Source organism: Hypanus sabinus, chromosome 22, assembly GCF_030144855.1.
Source record: "Hypanus sabinus isolate sHypSab1 chromosome 22, sHypSab1.hap1, whole genome shotgun sequence".
Lineage (NCBI taxonomy): Eukaryota > Metazoa > Chordata > Chondrichthyes > Myliobatiformes > Dasyatidae > Hypanus > Hypanus sabinus.
Window position 1 is genome coordinate 68,059,760 of NC_082727.1, and position 15,072 is coordinate 68,074,831.

The following is a 15,072-nucleotide window of genomic DNA, read 5'->3' on the forward strand; positions in this document are numbered from 1 at the left end:
GGAAAGCAGGTATTGGTTCCAACCTCTGTGCCTTTGGTTGGAAAGCATATTGGACCAAAGAAGGACCATGCTGCTCAGAGGAATTGTGAAAGTGACGAAAACAGTGTTCAGACTACAAAAGTTTTTGTAGGCAAAAATATCTGAGAAAGCTTGTAATATGTTAAGCAGGCAGTAACTTGCGAAATGTGGCTTGGCTTTATGCTGGAAGAGAGCTTAAGGAGCTTCAGAAAAGTTTGGTGAGTATAAAGAACCAGAATCTACTCTGTATGCATTAAAGTTATTGCATGAACTTCAAGTGGGAGACAAGCTGTTTGTAGAAGACCAAAGCCCAGCTGGATGAATGGAAGGTGAAAAAAAAGGAGTCAATGGAGATATGAAAACAGAAAATTTGTCAGATGATGTTGTGGTTGACGAAACCAAGAGTAGAGATCAGATTGTAAAGGAAGCAAAAGAAGGATTAATAAGAGAATACTCCAGTGAACTAAGTGCACCTTCCCAAGACAAAGATGTATATCCCAGAAAGAAAAATGAAGGTGAGAAAAAGAAAGACAAGAAGTTGAAAAAGAGAGGAGATAATAGACAATAGACAATAGGTGCAGAAGTAGACCATTCGGGCACTCGAGTCTGCACCGCCATTCTGAGATCATGGCTGATCATTCACTATCAATACCCAGTCCCTGCCTTGTCCCCATATCCCTCGATTCCCCTATCCATCAGATATCTATCTAGCTCCTTCTTGAAAGCATCCAGAGAATTGGCCTCCACCGTCTTCCGAGGTAGTGCATTCCACACCTGCACAACTCTCTGGGAGAAGAAGCTCTTCCTCAACTCTGTTTTAAATAACTGACCTCTTATTCTCAATCCATGCCCTCTGGTACTGGACTCTCCCAACATCTGGAACATATTTCCTGCCTCAATCCTATCAAATCCTTTAATTATCTTAAACGTTTCAATCAGATCCCCTCTCAATCTCCTCAATTCCAGCGTGTACAAGCCCAATCTCTCCAATCTCTCTGCGTAAGACAGCCCTGCCATCCCAGGAATCAACCTAGTGAATTTACGCTGCACTTCCTCAACTGCCAGAATGTCCTTCCTTAAACCTGGAGGCCAAAACTGTACACAATATTCCAGATGTGGTCTCACCAGGGCCCTGTACAAATGCAAAAGGACATCCTTGCTCTTGTATTCAATTCCCCTTGTAACAAAGGCCAACATTCCATTTGCCCTCTTCACTGCCTGTTGCACTTGCTCATTCACCTTCATTGACTGGTGAACTAGGACTCCTAGGTCTCTTTGCATTTCTCCCTTACCTAACTCTACACCGTTCAGACAATACTCTGCCCTCTTGTTCCTGCTTCCAAAGTGGATAACTTCACATTTATTCACATTGAATGACATCTGCCAAGTATCTGCCCACTCACCCAGCCTATCCAAGTCTCCCTGTATTCTCCTAATGTCCTCTTCGCATGTCACACTGCCACCCAGTTTAGTATCGTCAGCAAACTTGCTGATATAGTTTTCAATGCCCTCATCTAAATCATTGACATAAATCGTAAAGAGCTGTTGTCCCAATACAGAGCCCTGTGGTACCCCACTAGTCACCTCCAGCCAGTCCGAGAAACACCCATTCACTGCTACCCTTTGCTTTCTATCTGCCAACCAGTTTTCTATCCATGTTGAAACCCTGCCCCCAATGCCATGAGCTCTGATTTTACTCACCAATCTCCTATGTGGCACCTTATCGAATGCCTTCTGAAAATCTAAGTACACAACATCCACTGGCTTACCCTCGTCTAACATCCTTGTTACACCCTCAAAAAACTCCAACAGATTAGTCAAGCATGATTTGCCCTTGGTAAATCCATGCTGGCTCGGCCTAATCCTATTTCTGCCATCTAGATGTGCCACTATTTCGTCCTTAATAATGGACTCAAGCATCTTCCCCACGACTGACGTTAGGCTAACAGGGTGATAGTTCTCCGTTTTCTCCTTCCCTCCCTTCTTGAAAAGTGGGATAACATTAGCCACTCTCCAACCTTCAGGAACTGATCCTGAATCTAAGGAACATTGGAAAATGATTACCAATGCATCCGCAATTTCCTGAGCCACCTCTTTTAGAACCCTCGGATGCAGACCATCTGCACCCGGGGATTTATTAGCCTTCAGTCCTACCAGTCTACTCATCACAGTTTCTTTCCTAATGTCAATCTGTCTCAATTCCTCTGATAACTTATGACCCTGGCCCATCCATACATCTGGGAGATTGCTTGTGTCCTCCCTGGTGAAGACAGATCTAAAGTACGCATTAAATTCTGTTGCCATTTCCCTGTTTCCCATAACAATTTCTCCCAATTCATTCTTCAAGGGGCCAACATTGTTCTTAACTATCTTCTTTCTCTTCACATAGCTAAAAAAGCTTTTGCTATCCCCTTTTATATTCCTGGCTAGACTGAGCTCATACCTGATTTTTTCTCTCCGTATTGCTTTTTTAGTGAAGATCTGCTGCTCCTTAAAACTTTCCCAATCATCTGTATTCCCACTCATCTTAGCCCTGTCATACTTCTTTTTCTTTAATGCTATACAATCTCTGACTTCCTTTGTCAACCACTGTGGCCCCTTCCCCCTCTTTGAATCCTTCCTTCTCATTGGAATGAACTGCTTTTGCATCTTTTGTATTATGCCCAAGAATATCTGCCACTGCTGATCCACTGTCTTTCCTGCCAGGGCATCCGCCCATTTAACTTTGGCCAGCTCTTCCCTCATGGCTCCGTAATCTCCTTTATTTAATTGCAACACTGACACCTCTGATCTGCCCTTATCCCTCTCAAATTGTAGATAAAAACTTATCATGTTATGATCACTACTTCCTAATGGCTCCTTTACTTCAAGATCACTTATCAATTCCTGTTCATTACACATCACCAAGTCCAAAATAGCCTCGTTCCTGGTTGGCTCAAGCACAAGCTGTTCCAAAAATACATCCCTTAGACACTCCACAAACTCCCTATCCTGGGGTCCAGCACCTACCTGATTCTCCCAGTTCACCTGCATGTTGAAATCTCCCATAACGACTACATTACCTTTAGCACATGCCAATGTTAACTCCCTAATCAACTTGTACCCAATATCCACGCTACTGTTTGGGGGCCTGTACACAACACCCATTAGGGTCTTTTTACCCTTACTGTTCCTCAGCTCAATCCACACAGACTCTACTTCCCCTGTTCCCAAGTCACCTCTTGCTAAGGACTGAATCTCATTCCTCACCAACAGGGCCAACCCACCCCCTCTTCCCATATTTCTGTCTCTATGATAGCACGTATACCCTGGTACACTCAATTCCCAGGTCTGATCCCCTTGCAGCCATGTCTCCGTTATCCCAACAATATCGTAGTTCCCCATTTTCATCTGAGCTTCAAGCTCATCTGTCTTATTTCTGACACTACGCGCATTCAAGTATAGAATTCTTAGCCCATTCCTCCTCTCTTTGCTTAAAACACTGTCTACTGTACCTAACCCAGCTCCTTGAACTTCCATCGGGCTAATTGCACCCTGAATTTTGATGATCTTCTCAAGATCACCCAAACCTTCTACACATTTAACCCCATGCTCCTTCTGACCAACCCTCTGGATCTGGATCCCTGCCCCCTGCACATCTAGTTTAAACCCCCCCCGAGCAGCACTGGCAAACACTCCTGCAAGAATGTTAGTACCCCTCCGGTTCAGATGTAGACCGTCCCTTCGAAACAGATCCCAATGTCCCTGGAACAAAGACCAATTATCCAAAAACCTGAACCCTTCCTTCCTGCACCATGCTCTCAGCCTCGTATTAATGTGCATAATCATTCTATTCTTCGCCTCACTCGCACTTGGCACAGGTAGCAATCCCGAGATTGTCACCCTGGAGGTCCTGCCTTTCAGCTTCACTCCTAACTCCCTGAACTCTCTAAGCAGGACCCCCTCACTCACCTTACCTACATCGTTGGTCCCTACATGGACCACTGCATCTGGGTTCATGCCCTCATTCTCAAGAATAGCCTGCACCCGATCTGAGATGTCCCGGACCCTGGCACCAGGGAGGCAACATACCATCCGAGACTCCCGATCTGCCCCACAAAATCTCCTATCTGCCCCCCTAACTATAGAATCCCCTAAAACTATCGCTTTTTTCTCTTCCCTCCTCCCCTTTCTAGTTGAGGGTTCAACCTCTGTGCCAGAGACAGGACCACTGCAACACATTCCTGGTAGGTCATCCCCATCAACAGTATCCAGTACGGTATACTTATTGTTAATGGGAATGGCCGCAGGGGTGCTCTGCTGGAGAGAAAGAAGATGAGCATGGAGGAGAAAGGTGTGAAAGGGAGAAGGAAAATGAGAAAGAAAAAGGAGAAAAAGAACCTGGGACAAGGATCAAGATAGATCCAGAGAGAAAAGTTGAGAAAAGGAAAAGAAAGGTGGTTATCACCATCGGAACCACTTCCTGCTGTCTCAGAGTCAACTCCTACAATCACCATGGAGGATGCCCCAGAACCTGAGATTGTTTCATAGCCACAAGTCTCAACCTCCCTTGTCAGGAAAGACATTATCCCACAAGAGTAAGAAATCCTCCACAGTGATTAAATTTTTAGGGCTGAATGGGACAATTTAAAATTTACTATGTTGCGAAAGTCTGTTTATATTAGTTATATATTATGTAGTATACTATGTATATAGCTGAGATACATTTTATATTGAGTTGGAGTTTATTAAGTATGTTAAGTTGGAGTTTATTAGTATATTAAGCAGGAATGAGTGTTGCAGATTTAATATTTCAGTAATATTTAATTAATCTTCTGTGTGTGTGATATATGTATATATATATACACATATAGTTTGATTAAGCATTCTTATTCTTTTAAATAACTAATTATAGCTTATATGTATAAATATGTGAATTGCATACATATTCATGCTACCATGTGATACGTGTGTACCTAGCTTAAAGTAAACATGAAGTTAGATTTCAAACTCCTGTGTCTTTTTTTGAATTTCTTTAATGTTTTAAAGTTACAAATCATAACAGGGAATCTTTTTTCCTCATCTCTGCCTTGAATGACCTACCATTTATTCTGAAACTGTGGCCTCTAGTTTTAGGCTCTGCAGCCAGTTTGCAAATAAGTAATCCAAATGTGAGCCAAGGCAGTAGACTTCAGAAGTGTGAAATAATGCAAATCACTATAAAGTTCTCTGTGATTGTCAACATATAGACTCAGTAGCAGAGTAGTTAGCAAAATGCTGTTACAGTGCCAGCAACCTGGGTTCAATTCAGCAACTGTCTATATAGAGTTTGTACCTTCACCCTGTAACCTCATGGGTTTCTGCCAGGTATTCCAGTTTCCTCACACATTTCAAAGATGTACAGGTTAATAAAGTTAATTGGTCTCATGGGTGTAACTGGGGTAGCAAGGAATCATTGGGTTGGACTGATAGGGTCTGTTACCATGCTGTATCTCTAAATAAATAAAATAAAATATGCGCGATCTAATTGGAAGCCAGGGTTAAATTCCACTTTACAGTGCACATTCATCTTTTTCCTTCTACCTTCCTGATACCCTTCAACTATTCTATTTAGAAAAATAAGATCATATTGCTTAGCTTCTGGCATCACTTTGCCCAGATCATCAGTGACTGGTGAATGATTAACTCCAGTGAAACACACCCACTGAAACTTCACATTGTTTACACTGCTTTGATATATCATTACCTGCCAAAACAAAGCTGGTTTCATCCGTTTGTGTGGTAGTAGCATAGCTAGAATCTGAATGTGAAAGAGAAATTCAGAAATAATAACAAAAATATTGCAAAGTTTTATTACAACTACGCATACATTTAAAATTCAGTATTCATTGTTTAACTCTGCTGACAAGGAAAGTATTATCTGTACTCCAAATATTGCAGTAACTTCTTTGAAAGGTTGACAAAAAAACAGAGCACATAAATGGGCTCTTCAGCCCATCACTACCGTTTTTGCTTATACTAATCCCATTTGCCTGCATTCAATTGAAATCTTTCTATACCTCGGCTGTTCACGTGCCTGGCTAAATGACTCCACCACTACTTCTGGCAACAAGCTCCAAACATTAACTTAGGTGTAAAAAAAACTTTCCTCTCAAATCCCCTTTAAAACTCCTTCACCTAACCTTAAATCCATGCCCCCATGTTTTTGTGATGCCTAATGTGGGGAGAGAGTCTATTTCATCTAACTATACCTCTTATAATTTTACATACTTCTAACTGGTTACTTCTCAGTCTCCCTCATTCTTGGGGAAATAAACCCAATCTATCCAACCTCTTCCGTAACTTTCTGTCCAATCTGGACAACATCCTGGTGAATCTCCTCTGCACTCTCTCCAGTGCAGCCATATTTAATGTAGAACAGTATAAATTTGTTATTTGCTATATATATCATAAGACCATAAGACACAGGAACAGAATCAGGCCATTCATCCCATCATATTTGCTCCACCATTACATTATGGCTGATCCCAGATCCCACTCAACCCCATACACCTGCCTTTTCACAGTATCTTTTGATGCCCTGATCAATCAGGAAATGATCAACTCCCTCCTTAAATACACCCACAGACTTTACCTCTACAGCAGTCTGTGGAAGAGCATTCCACAGCTTCACTACTCTCTGGCTAAAAAATTCCTCCTTAACTCTGTTTTAAAAGGTCGCTCCTCAGTTTTGAGCCATGCCCTCTAGTTCTGGATAACCCCATCTGAGGAAACATCCTCTCCACATCTATTCTATCTAGCTCTTTCAACATTCATAAAGCTTCAATGAGATCCCTACGCATTCTTCTAAATTCCAGTGAGTACAGGCTCAAAGCTGCCAAACACTTCTTTCATTCATTCCTGGAATCAACCCCATGAACCTCCTCTGGATTCTCTCCAAGGACAACACATCCTTTCTGAGATATCACATCCAAAAACTGTTGACAATACTCCAAGTACAACTTGACTATTATAAAGCCTCAGCATTATCTCCTTGCTTTTATAATCCTACTCCCCTTGAAATAAATGCCAACATTCAATTTGTCTTCTTTACCACAGACTCAACCTATGATTTAACCTCCTGGTAGTCTTGCACAAGGACTTCCAAGTCCCTTTGCACTTCTGATGTTTGAACTTTCTCCCCATTTAGATAATAGTCTACACTATTGTTCCTTTTACCAAAATGCATTATCATACATTTCCCAACACTGGATTTCATCTACTACTTTTTGGCCCATTCTTCTAATTTGCCTAAGTCCTGTTGCAATCACATTACTTCTTCAGCACCTGCTACCCTTCCATCTATTTTTGGATCATTCGCAAACTTTGCCACAAAGCCATCAATTCCATTATGCAAATCACTGGCAATCAATGTAAAAAGTAGTGGTTCCAATACTGACCCCTGAGGAACACTGCTAGTCAGTGGCAGCCAACCAGTAAAAGCCCCTTTTATTTCCACTCACTGCCTCCTGCCTGTCAGCCATTCCTCTATTCATGCCAGTATCTTTCTTGTAACACCACAGGATTATCTTGTTAAGCACCCTCATGTGCGGCACCTCATCAAATGCCTTCTGAAAATATCAGCTTAGACAAATCCATTAATTGGCTATTGTCATTCAGTTGATAAAGAGAGAAAAAGAACTGATGACAATTTGAAACTAACCTACTGGGCTTTCAATACCTACCAAAGGAGCAGCAAGTGGTGTGAATGCTGAAGGAGAGAACAAAAGACAAACCGTAAATAGACTGATACTTATTTCCAAAGTTATATCACACTATGCTATACATGCAAATTGTGCTCAGTTCTGCTCACTACAGGAGGATGTGGAAACTATAGAAAACATACAGAGATTTACAAGGATATTGGCTGGATTGCAGGTAGGTTTGCTAGAGGCTCCAGTGGATTTAAACTAGATATGAGGGGGGAGGGGAACCAGAGTGTAGAAACAGATGTATGGGGGAAGGAAGAAAAAGACCGTGAAGTTCTTTGTACTGTTAGAGATAAACAGAGAGGAAAAGGTGGAGAATTTCTTAAATGCATTTATTTTAATGCTAGGAGCTTTGTAAGAAAGGTGGATGAGCTTAGAGCATGGATTGATACCTGGAAATATGATGATGTAGGTATTAGTGAAACATGGTTGCAGGAGGGGTGTGATTGGTAACTAAATATTCCTGGATTTCGTTGCTTCAGGTGTGATAGAATCGGAGGGACAAAAGGGGGAGGTGTTGCGTTGCTTGTCAGAGAAAATATTACAACGGTGCTCTGGCAGGATAGATTAAAGGGCTCGTCCAGGGAGGTTATTTGGGTGGAATTGAGGAATGGGAAAGGTGTAGTAACACTTATAGGGGTGTATTATAGACCACCTAATGGGCTGTGAGAATTGGAGGAGCAAATTTGCAAGGAGATAGCAGATATTTGTAGTAAGCACAGGGTTGTGATTGTGGGAGATTTTAATTTTCCACACATAGACTGGGAAGCCCATACTGTAAAAGGGATGGATGGTTTGGAGTTTGTATAATGTGTGCAAGATAGTTTTTGGCAGCAATACATAGAGGTACTGACTAGAGAAGGGGCAGTGTTGGATCTTCTGTTAGGGAATGAAATAGGTCAGGTGATGGAGGTATGTGTTGGGGAGCACTTTGGGTCCAGTGATCACAATGTGATTAGTTTCAATATAATTATGGAGAAGGATAGGACTGGACCCAGGGTTGAGATTTTTGATTGGAGAAAGGCTAACTTTGAGGAGATGCAAAAGGATTTAGAAGGAGTGGATTGGGACAATTTGTTTTATGGGTACAGAATCTTTATGTTCCTGTTAGGTTGAAAGGAAAGGTTAAAAGTTTGAGAGAGCCATGGTTTTCAAGGGATATTGGAAACTTGGTTAGGAAAAAGAGAGATAGCTACAATAAATATAGGCAGCATGGAGTAAATGAGGTGCTCGAGAAATATAAAAAATGTAAGAAGAATCTTAAGAAAGAAATTAGAAAAGCTAAAAGATACGAGGTTGCTTTGGCAATTAAGATGAAAATAAATCCGAAGGGTTTCTACAGTTATATTAATAGCAAAAGTACAGTGAGGAATAAAATTGGTCCCTTAGAGAATCAGAGTGGATAGCTATGTGTGGAGCCGAAAGAGATGGGGGAGATTTTGAACAATTTCTTTTCTTTGGTATTCACTAAGGAGAAGGATATTGAATTGTGTAAGGTAAGGGAAACAAGTAGGGAAGTTATGAAAAGTATGACGATTAAAGAGGAGGAAGTTCTGGCACTTTTAAGGAATATAAAAGTGGATAAATCTCCGGAACCTGACAGGATATTCCCTAGGACCTTGAGGGAAGTTAGTGTAGAAATAGCAGGGGCTATGACAGAAATATTTCAAGTGTCATTAGAAACGGGGATGGTGCCAGAGGATTGGCGTATTGCTCATGTAGTTCCATTGTTTAAAAAGGGTTCTAAGAGTAAACCTAGCAATTATAGGCCTGTCAGTTTGATGTCAGTGGTGGGTAAGTTAATGGAAAATATTCTTAGAGATGGTATATATAATTAATTGGATAGACAGGGTCTGATTAGGAATAGTCAACATAAATTTGTGCGTGGAAGGTCTTGTTTGACAAATATTGATTTTTTTGGAGAGGTTATTAGGAAAGTTGATGAGGGTAAAGCAGTGGATGTTGTCTATATGGACTTCAGTAAGGCCTTTGACAAGGTTCCGCATGGAAGGTTAGTTAGGAAGGTTCAATCGTTAGGTATTAATATTGAAGCAGTAAAATGGATTCAACAGTGGCTGGATGGGAGATGACAGAGAGTAGTGGTGGATAACTGTTTGTCAGGTTGGAGGCTGGTGACTAGTGGTGTGTCTCAGGGATCTGTACTGGGTCCAGTGTTGTTTGTCATATACATTAATGATCTGGATGATGGGGTGGTAAATTGGATTAGTAAGTATGCAGATGATACTAAAGGTATGTGGCGTGGATAATGAAGTAGGTTTTCAAAGCTTGCAGAGAGATTTAGGCAAGTTAGAAAAGTGGGCTGAAAGATGGCAGATGGAATTTAATGCTGATAAGTGTGAGGTGCTACATTTTGGTAGGAATAATCCAAATAGGACATACATGGTAAATGGTAGGGAATTGAAGAATGCAGTAGAACAGAGTGATCTAGGAATAATGGTGCATAGTTCCCTGAAGGTGGAATCTCATGTGGATAGGGTGGTGAAGAAAACTTTTGGTATGCTGGCCTTTATAAATCAGAGCATTGAGTATAGGAGTTGGGATGTAATTTTAAAATTGTACAAGGCATTGGTAAGGCCGAATTTGGAGTATTGTGTACAGTTCTGGTCACCGAATTATAGGAAAGATATCAACAAAATAGAGAGAGTACAGAGAAGATTAACTAGAATGTTACCTGGGTTTCAGCACCTAAGTTACAGGGAAAGGTTGAACAAGTTAGGTCTTTATTCTTTGGAGCGTAGAAGGTTGAGGGGGGACTTGATAGAGGTATTTAAAATTATGAGTGGGATAGATTGAGTTGACAAGGATAGGCTTTTTCCATTGAGAGTAGGGGAGTTTCAAACAAGAGGACATGAGTTGAGAGTTAGGGGGCAAAAGTTTAAGGGTAACACAAAGGGGAAGTTCTTTACTCAGGGAGTGGTAGCTGTATGGATCGAGCTTCCAGTAGAAGTGCTAGAGATAGATTCGGTATTGTCATTTAGAGTAAAATTGGATCGGTATATGGACGGGAAAGAAGTGGAGGGTTATTGGCTGAGTGCGGGTCAGTGTGACTAGGTGAGGGTAAACCTTCAGCACGGACTAGAAGGGCCGAGATGGCCTGTTTCCGTGCTGTAATTGTTATATGGTTATATGGATTGGAGAGCATGCCTTATGAGATTAGGTTGAGTGAACTCGGCCTTTTCTCCTTAGAGTAATGGAGGACTGATGACCTAATAGATGTGTATAAGATGAGAGGGATTGATGGTGTGGATAGCCAGAGGCTTTTTCCCAGGGCTGAAATAGCTGACATGAAGGGGCATAGTTTTAAGACTCTTGAATTTAGGTACAGAGGGTATGTCAGGGGTAGGTTTTTCCACACAGAGAGCGGTGGGTGCATGGAATGCACTGCCAGCGATGGTAGTGGAGGTGGATACAGTAGGGTCTTTACAGGTGGAGTCAGTAAGAGACTCTTAGGTAGGTACATGAAGCTTGAAAAATTAAAGGCTATGTGGCAGGATAATTCTTGGCAGCTTCTAGAGTAGGTTACATGGTTGGCACAACATCGTGGGTCAAAGGGCCTGTAATGTGCTGTAGGTTTCTATGTTCTGTAATGACCTGGTTCATATTTTTTACTGTTATGCTGTATGTACAGGTAGTCCCCGAGTTACGAACGTCCGACTTATGGACAATTCGTACTTATGAACCGAAGAAGAATGCCATCCACCATTTTATGTCAGATCCCGACGCTGTCCACCATTTTAAGTCGTTGCCATTGACACTGTGTTGAGTGTTTAACTTTGTATTTGGCTTAAAATTTTCATTGTAAGATTCATCCTGACCCTGCCCTGCAACCCCCCCACCGTTCTGGTCGGCTGATGGCGCAATGATATCTGCGCCAGGCTGGAGAATGGAGGTTTCTGTGCCGGGTTGATGTCGATCCAGTGACTCCCGTACTATCCGGGCCAGGTTGATATCCAGCTCGCAACTCGACCTCGTAAAAAAAAACACTGCCACCTCCAGTTTAAATTCCCATGTGGAATATTGTGGACGATCAAATACGTAAACACAGCACAGCCCCCACTTGTCCCATTCAGCCTGTCTCAGTGCAGTGGTTGTTAGGACCCAGCAGACCTCGGGATCCGCTGCCCGCAGTGTTTCTGTTCCGTTGATGGTGTGCGGTGGTCCTTAAGACCCAGTGGACCTTGAGAGCCGGCGGAGGTCAGGACCCGACACCCACAGTGTTTCTGTTCCGTTGATGGTGTGCGGTGGTCCTTAAGACCCAGTGGACCTTGAGAGCTGGCGGAGGTCAGGACCTGACACCCACAGTGTTTCTGTTCTGTTGATGGTGTGCGGTGGTCCTTAAGACCCAGTGGACCTTGAGAGCCAGTGGAGGTCAGGACCCGACACCCAGTGTTTCTGTTCCGTTGATGGTGTGCGGTGGTCCTTAAGACTCAGCAGACCTTGGAAGCCGGCGGAGGTCAGGACCCGACACCCACAGTGTTTCTGTTCCATTGACGGGAAGCGATCGCGATTGAAAATAAAGTGGAAATAATAAAGCGTTTGGAAAGAGGTGAAATGCCATCAGTCATTAGAAAAGAGTAAGGCTACAGTCAGTCAACGATCAGAACAATTTTAAAGGATAACGGATAAAGTGAGAATAATGGAGCATTTGAAAGGCCCTGCCCCAACAAAAGCTACAATTATTACTGAGCAACGCAGTGGTTTAATTATTGGAATATAAACGTTTCTTGTGTTTTATATGCATAAAGATAAAATATATACCATGTACTAAGACAAACGTTTGACTGACACTAAATAATACCAGATGTACTTGTTTCGACGTACGTATAAATCCGACTTAAATACGGGCTCAGGAATGGAACTCGTACATAACCCAGAGACTGCCTATATTTCATTTTGTGTAGCTCTGTAAGAGCTGTTTGTTCTGCTTTCAGCCTGCTTGGGTTATTGTTGAAGATAAGGGATGATGTCGAATGTGTGCCATCCAATTAGTGGGAGGTTTTTCTTGGCGAGGGACAATAAGTTTGGTCTTGAGTTTTTGTTTGAGAGGAGATGAAGAAAGACGATGCTGGGGAGAACTGGTCATACAAGACGATCTGGTGGGAGACCTGTTTGTTAGAGATGGATTGTGAGTGACATTTGACAGGTGGTGTGTGCTTTCACGTTGACCAAAGACCCAGCATGTGAGTGACAGAGAAGTTCAAGATGAGCTCCAACTTGTGCACATTTGATTGTTTAATTAGAATGGGCCCTGTTCTTTTTGTCATTCTTTACTTACCCTTCAGTTAAGATTCATAAATATAATTCCTTTAATTGTATTCAGTGTACTGTCTGTTATTTTGTGGCATTAATGTATGACAGGGTAGCGAATTACACAGTATCCACATAAACTGAGGTTTGGGATGAGATCCAGTGCACCTCAATCTCTAACACTGGCAGGATCGAAGGTTGTCTTCCCAAGACTTACATAGTGAAGAAGACTGGGGTGATTCTGTTCTACCCTTGATAATGTGACAAGAAATCACTGATGCAGACCAACCATTGCTTTAAGCAGGAAATTGTTTTACACAGCCTGAGAACTGCATGACTCTTTAAATGTTTAAATAAAGAAAATTCCAGCTGCTCATAAGCAAAGATTAAGTGCTTGGGAGCCTTTCAGATGCTATGTTGACCATGCACCTCAGAGCAAACAAATAAATAGCGAATAATGTGAACAATACTCACCTGAAGCACGGAACACTGTTGGCAGTACACTTCCAGTGTCCGGATGAACTGAAGACTAAAGGGGACAGGAAGTTAAACAGAACAGGAACAGAAGAACATAAGAAATAGTAACAGGAGTAGACCAGCTGGCCTGTTGAGCCTGCTCTGCTATTCAATAAGATCATGGTTGATCTGGCCATGGACACATTTCCATCTACCTGCCTTTTCCCCATAACCTTAATTACCCTACTATGCAAAAATCTATCCAACCTTGTCTTAAATATATTTACTGAGGTAGCTTCCACTACTTAATGGGCAGAGAATTCTACAGATTCACCACTCTCTGAGAAAAGCAGTTCCTTCTCATCTCTGTTCTAAATCTACTCCTTTGAATCTTGAGGCTATGCTCCCTAGTTTTAGTCTCACCTATCAGTGGAAACAACTTTTGTGCCTCTATCTTATCTATCCCTTTCAGAATTTTATACCGTATAAGAGTTCCTCTCATTCTTCTGAATTCCAGCGAGTACAGTCCCAGATGACTCAATGTCTCCTCACAGTCTAACCACCTCATTTCTGGAATCAACCTAGTGAAGCTCCTCTGTACCCTTCCCAAAACCAGTACATCCTACCTCAAGTAAGGAGGCCAGAACTGCATGCAGCACTCCAGATGCAGCCTCACCAGTATCCTGCACAGTTGTAGCATAACCTCGCTGCTCTTAAATTCAATCCCTCCAGCAATGAAGGCCAACATTCCATTTGCCTTTTTGACAGTCTGCTGCACCTGCAAACCAACCTTCTGTGATTCATGCACAAGCATTCACTCCCAAGTCACTCTGCATAGCAGCAATGCTGCAATTTTTTACCATTTAAATAATAATCTGCTCTTCTATTTTCCCTTCCAAAGTGGATGACCTTGCATTTACCAACATTGTACTCCATCTGCCAGACCCTCGCCCATTCACTTAACCTATCCATATCTCTCTGCAGACTCTCTGTATCTTCTGCACAATTTCCTTTCCACTCATTTAAAAATCATCTGTAAACTTAGATAGAGTACACTCAGTCCCTTCTTCCAGACTGTTAATGTATATCGTGAACAGTTGCAGGCACAACACTGACCCCTGTAGCACAACACTTACCATTGATTGCCAACCAGAGTAACACCCATGTATCCCAATTCTCTGCTTTCCATGAGTTAACCAATTCTCTATCCATGTTAATACATCACCCCCAACTCTAGAAACATAGAAAATAGGTGCAGGAGTAGGCCATTCGGCCCTTCAAGCCTGTACCGCCATTCAGTATGATCATGGCTGATCATCCAACTCAGAACCCTGTACCTGCTTTCTCTCCATAACCCCGGATCCCTTTAGCCACAAGGGCCATATCTAACTCCCTCTTAAATATAGCCAATGAACTGGCCTCAACTGTTTCTTGTGGCAGAGAATTCCACAGATTCACCACTCTATGTGAAGAAGTTTTTCCTCATCTCGGTCCTAAAAGGCTTCCCCTTTACCCTTACACTGTGACCCCTCATTATGGACTTCCCCAACATCAGGAACAATCTTCCTGCGTCAAGCCTGTCCAATCCCTTTAGAATTTTATA

General features: G+C 42.2%; 1 protein-coding gene across 7 annotated transcripts in view; it reads right to left on the reverse strand.

Moving 5' to 3' along the window:
* sfxn4 (sideroflexin 4) overlaps positions 1 to 15,072 on the reverse strand; it is a 122,856-nt gene that overhangs the window by 44,433 nt on the left and 63,351 nt on the right. For 6 of the 7 annotated variants that reach the window (XM_059947975.1, XM_059947974.1, XM_059947973.1 and 3 more), the window contains 3 exons: positions 13,488 to 13,542; positions 7,722 to 7,747; positions 5,744 to 5,797 (listed from right to left, as the gene is read on the reverse strand). The exons of the other annotated variant lie outside the window; for it this stretch is intronic. In XM_059947975.1, coding sequence (XP_059803958.1) covers positions 5,744 to 5,797; positions 7,722 to 7,747; positions 13,488 to 13,542 — 135 coding nt within the window. The remainder of the gene's footprint in view (positions 1 to 5,743; positions 5,798 to 7,721; positions 7,748 to 13,487; positions 13,543 to 15,072) is intronic. 7 annotated transcript variants of the gene reach the window in all.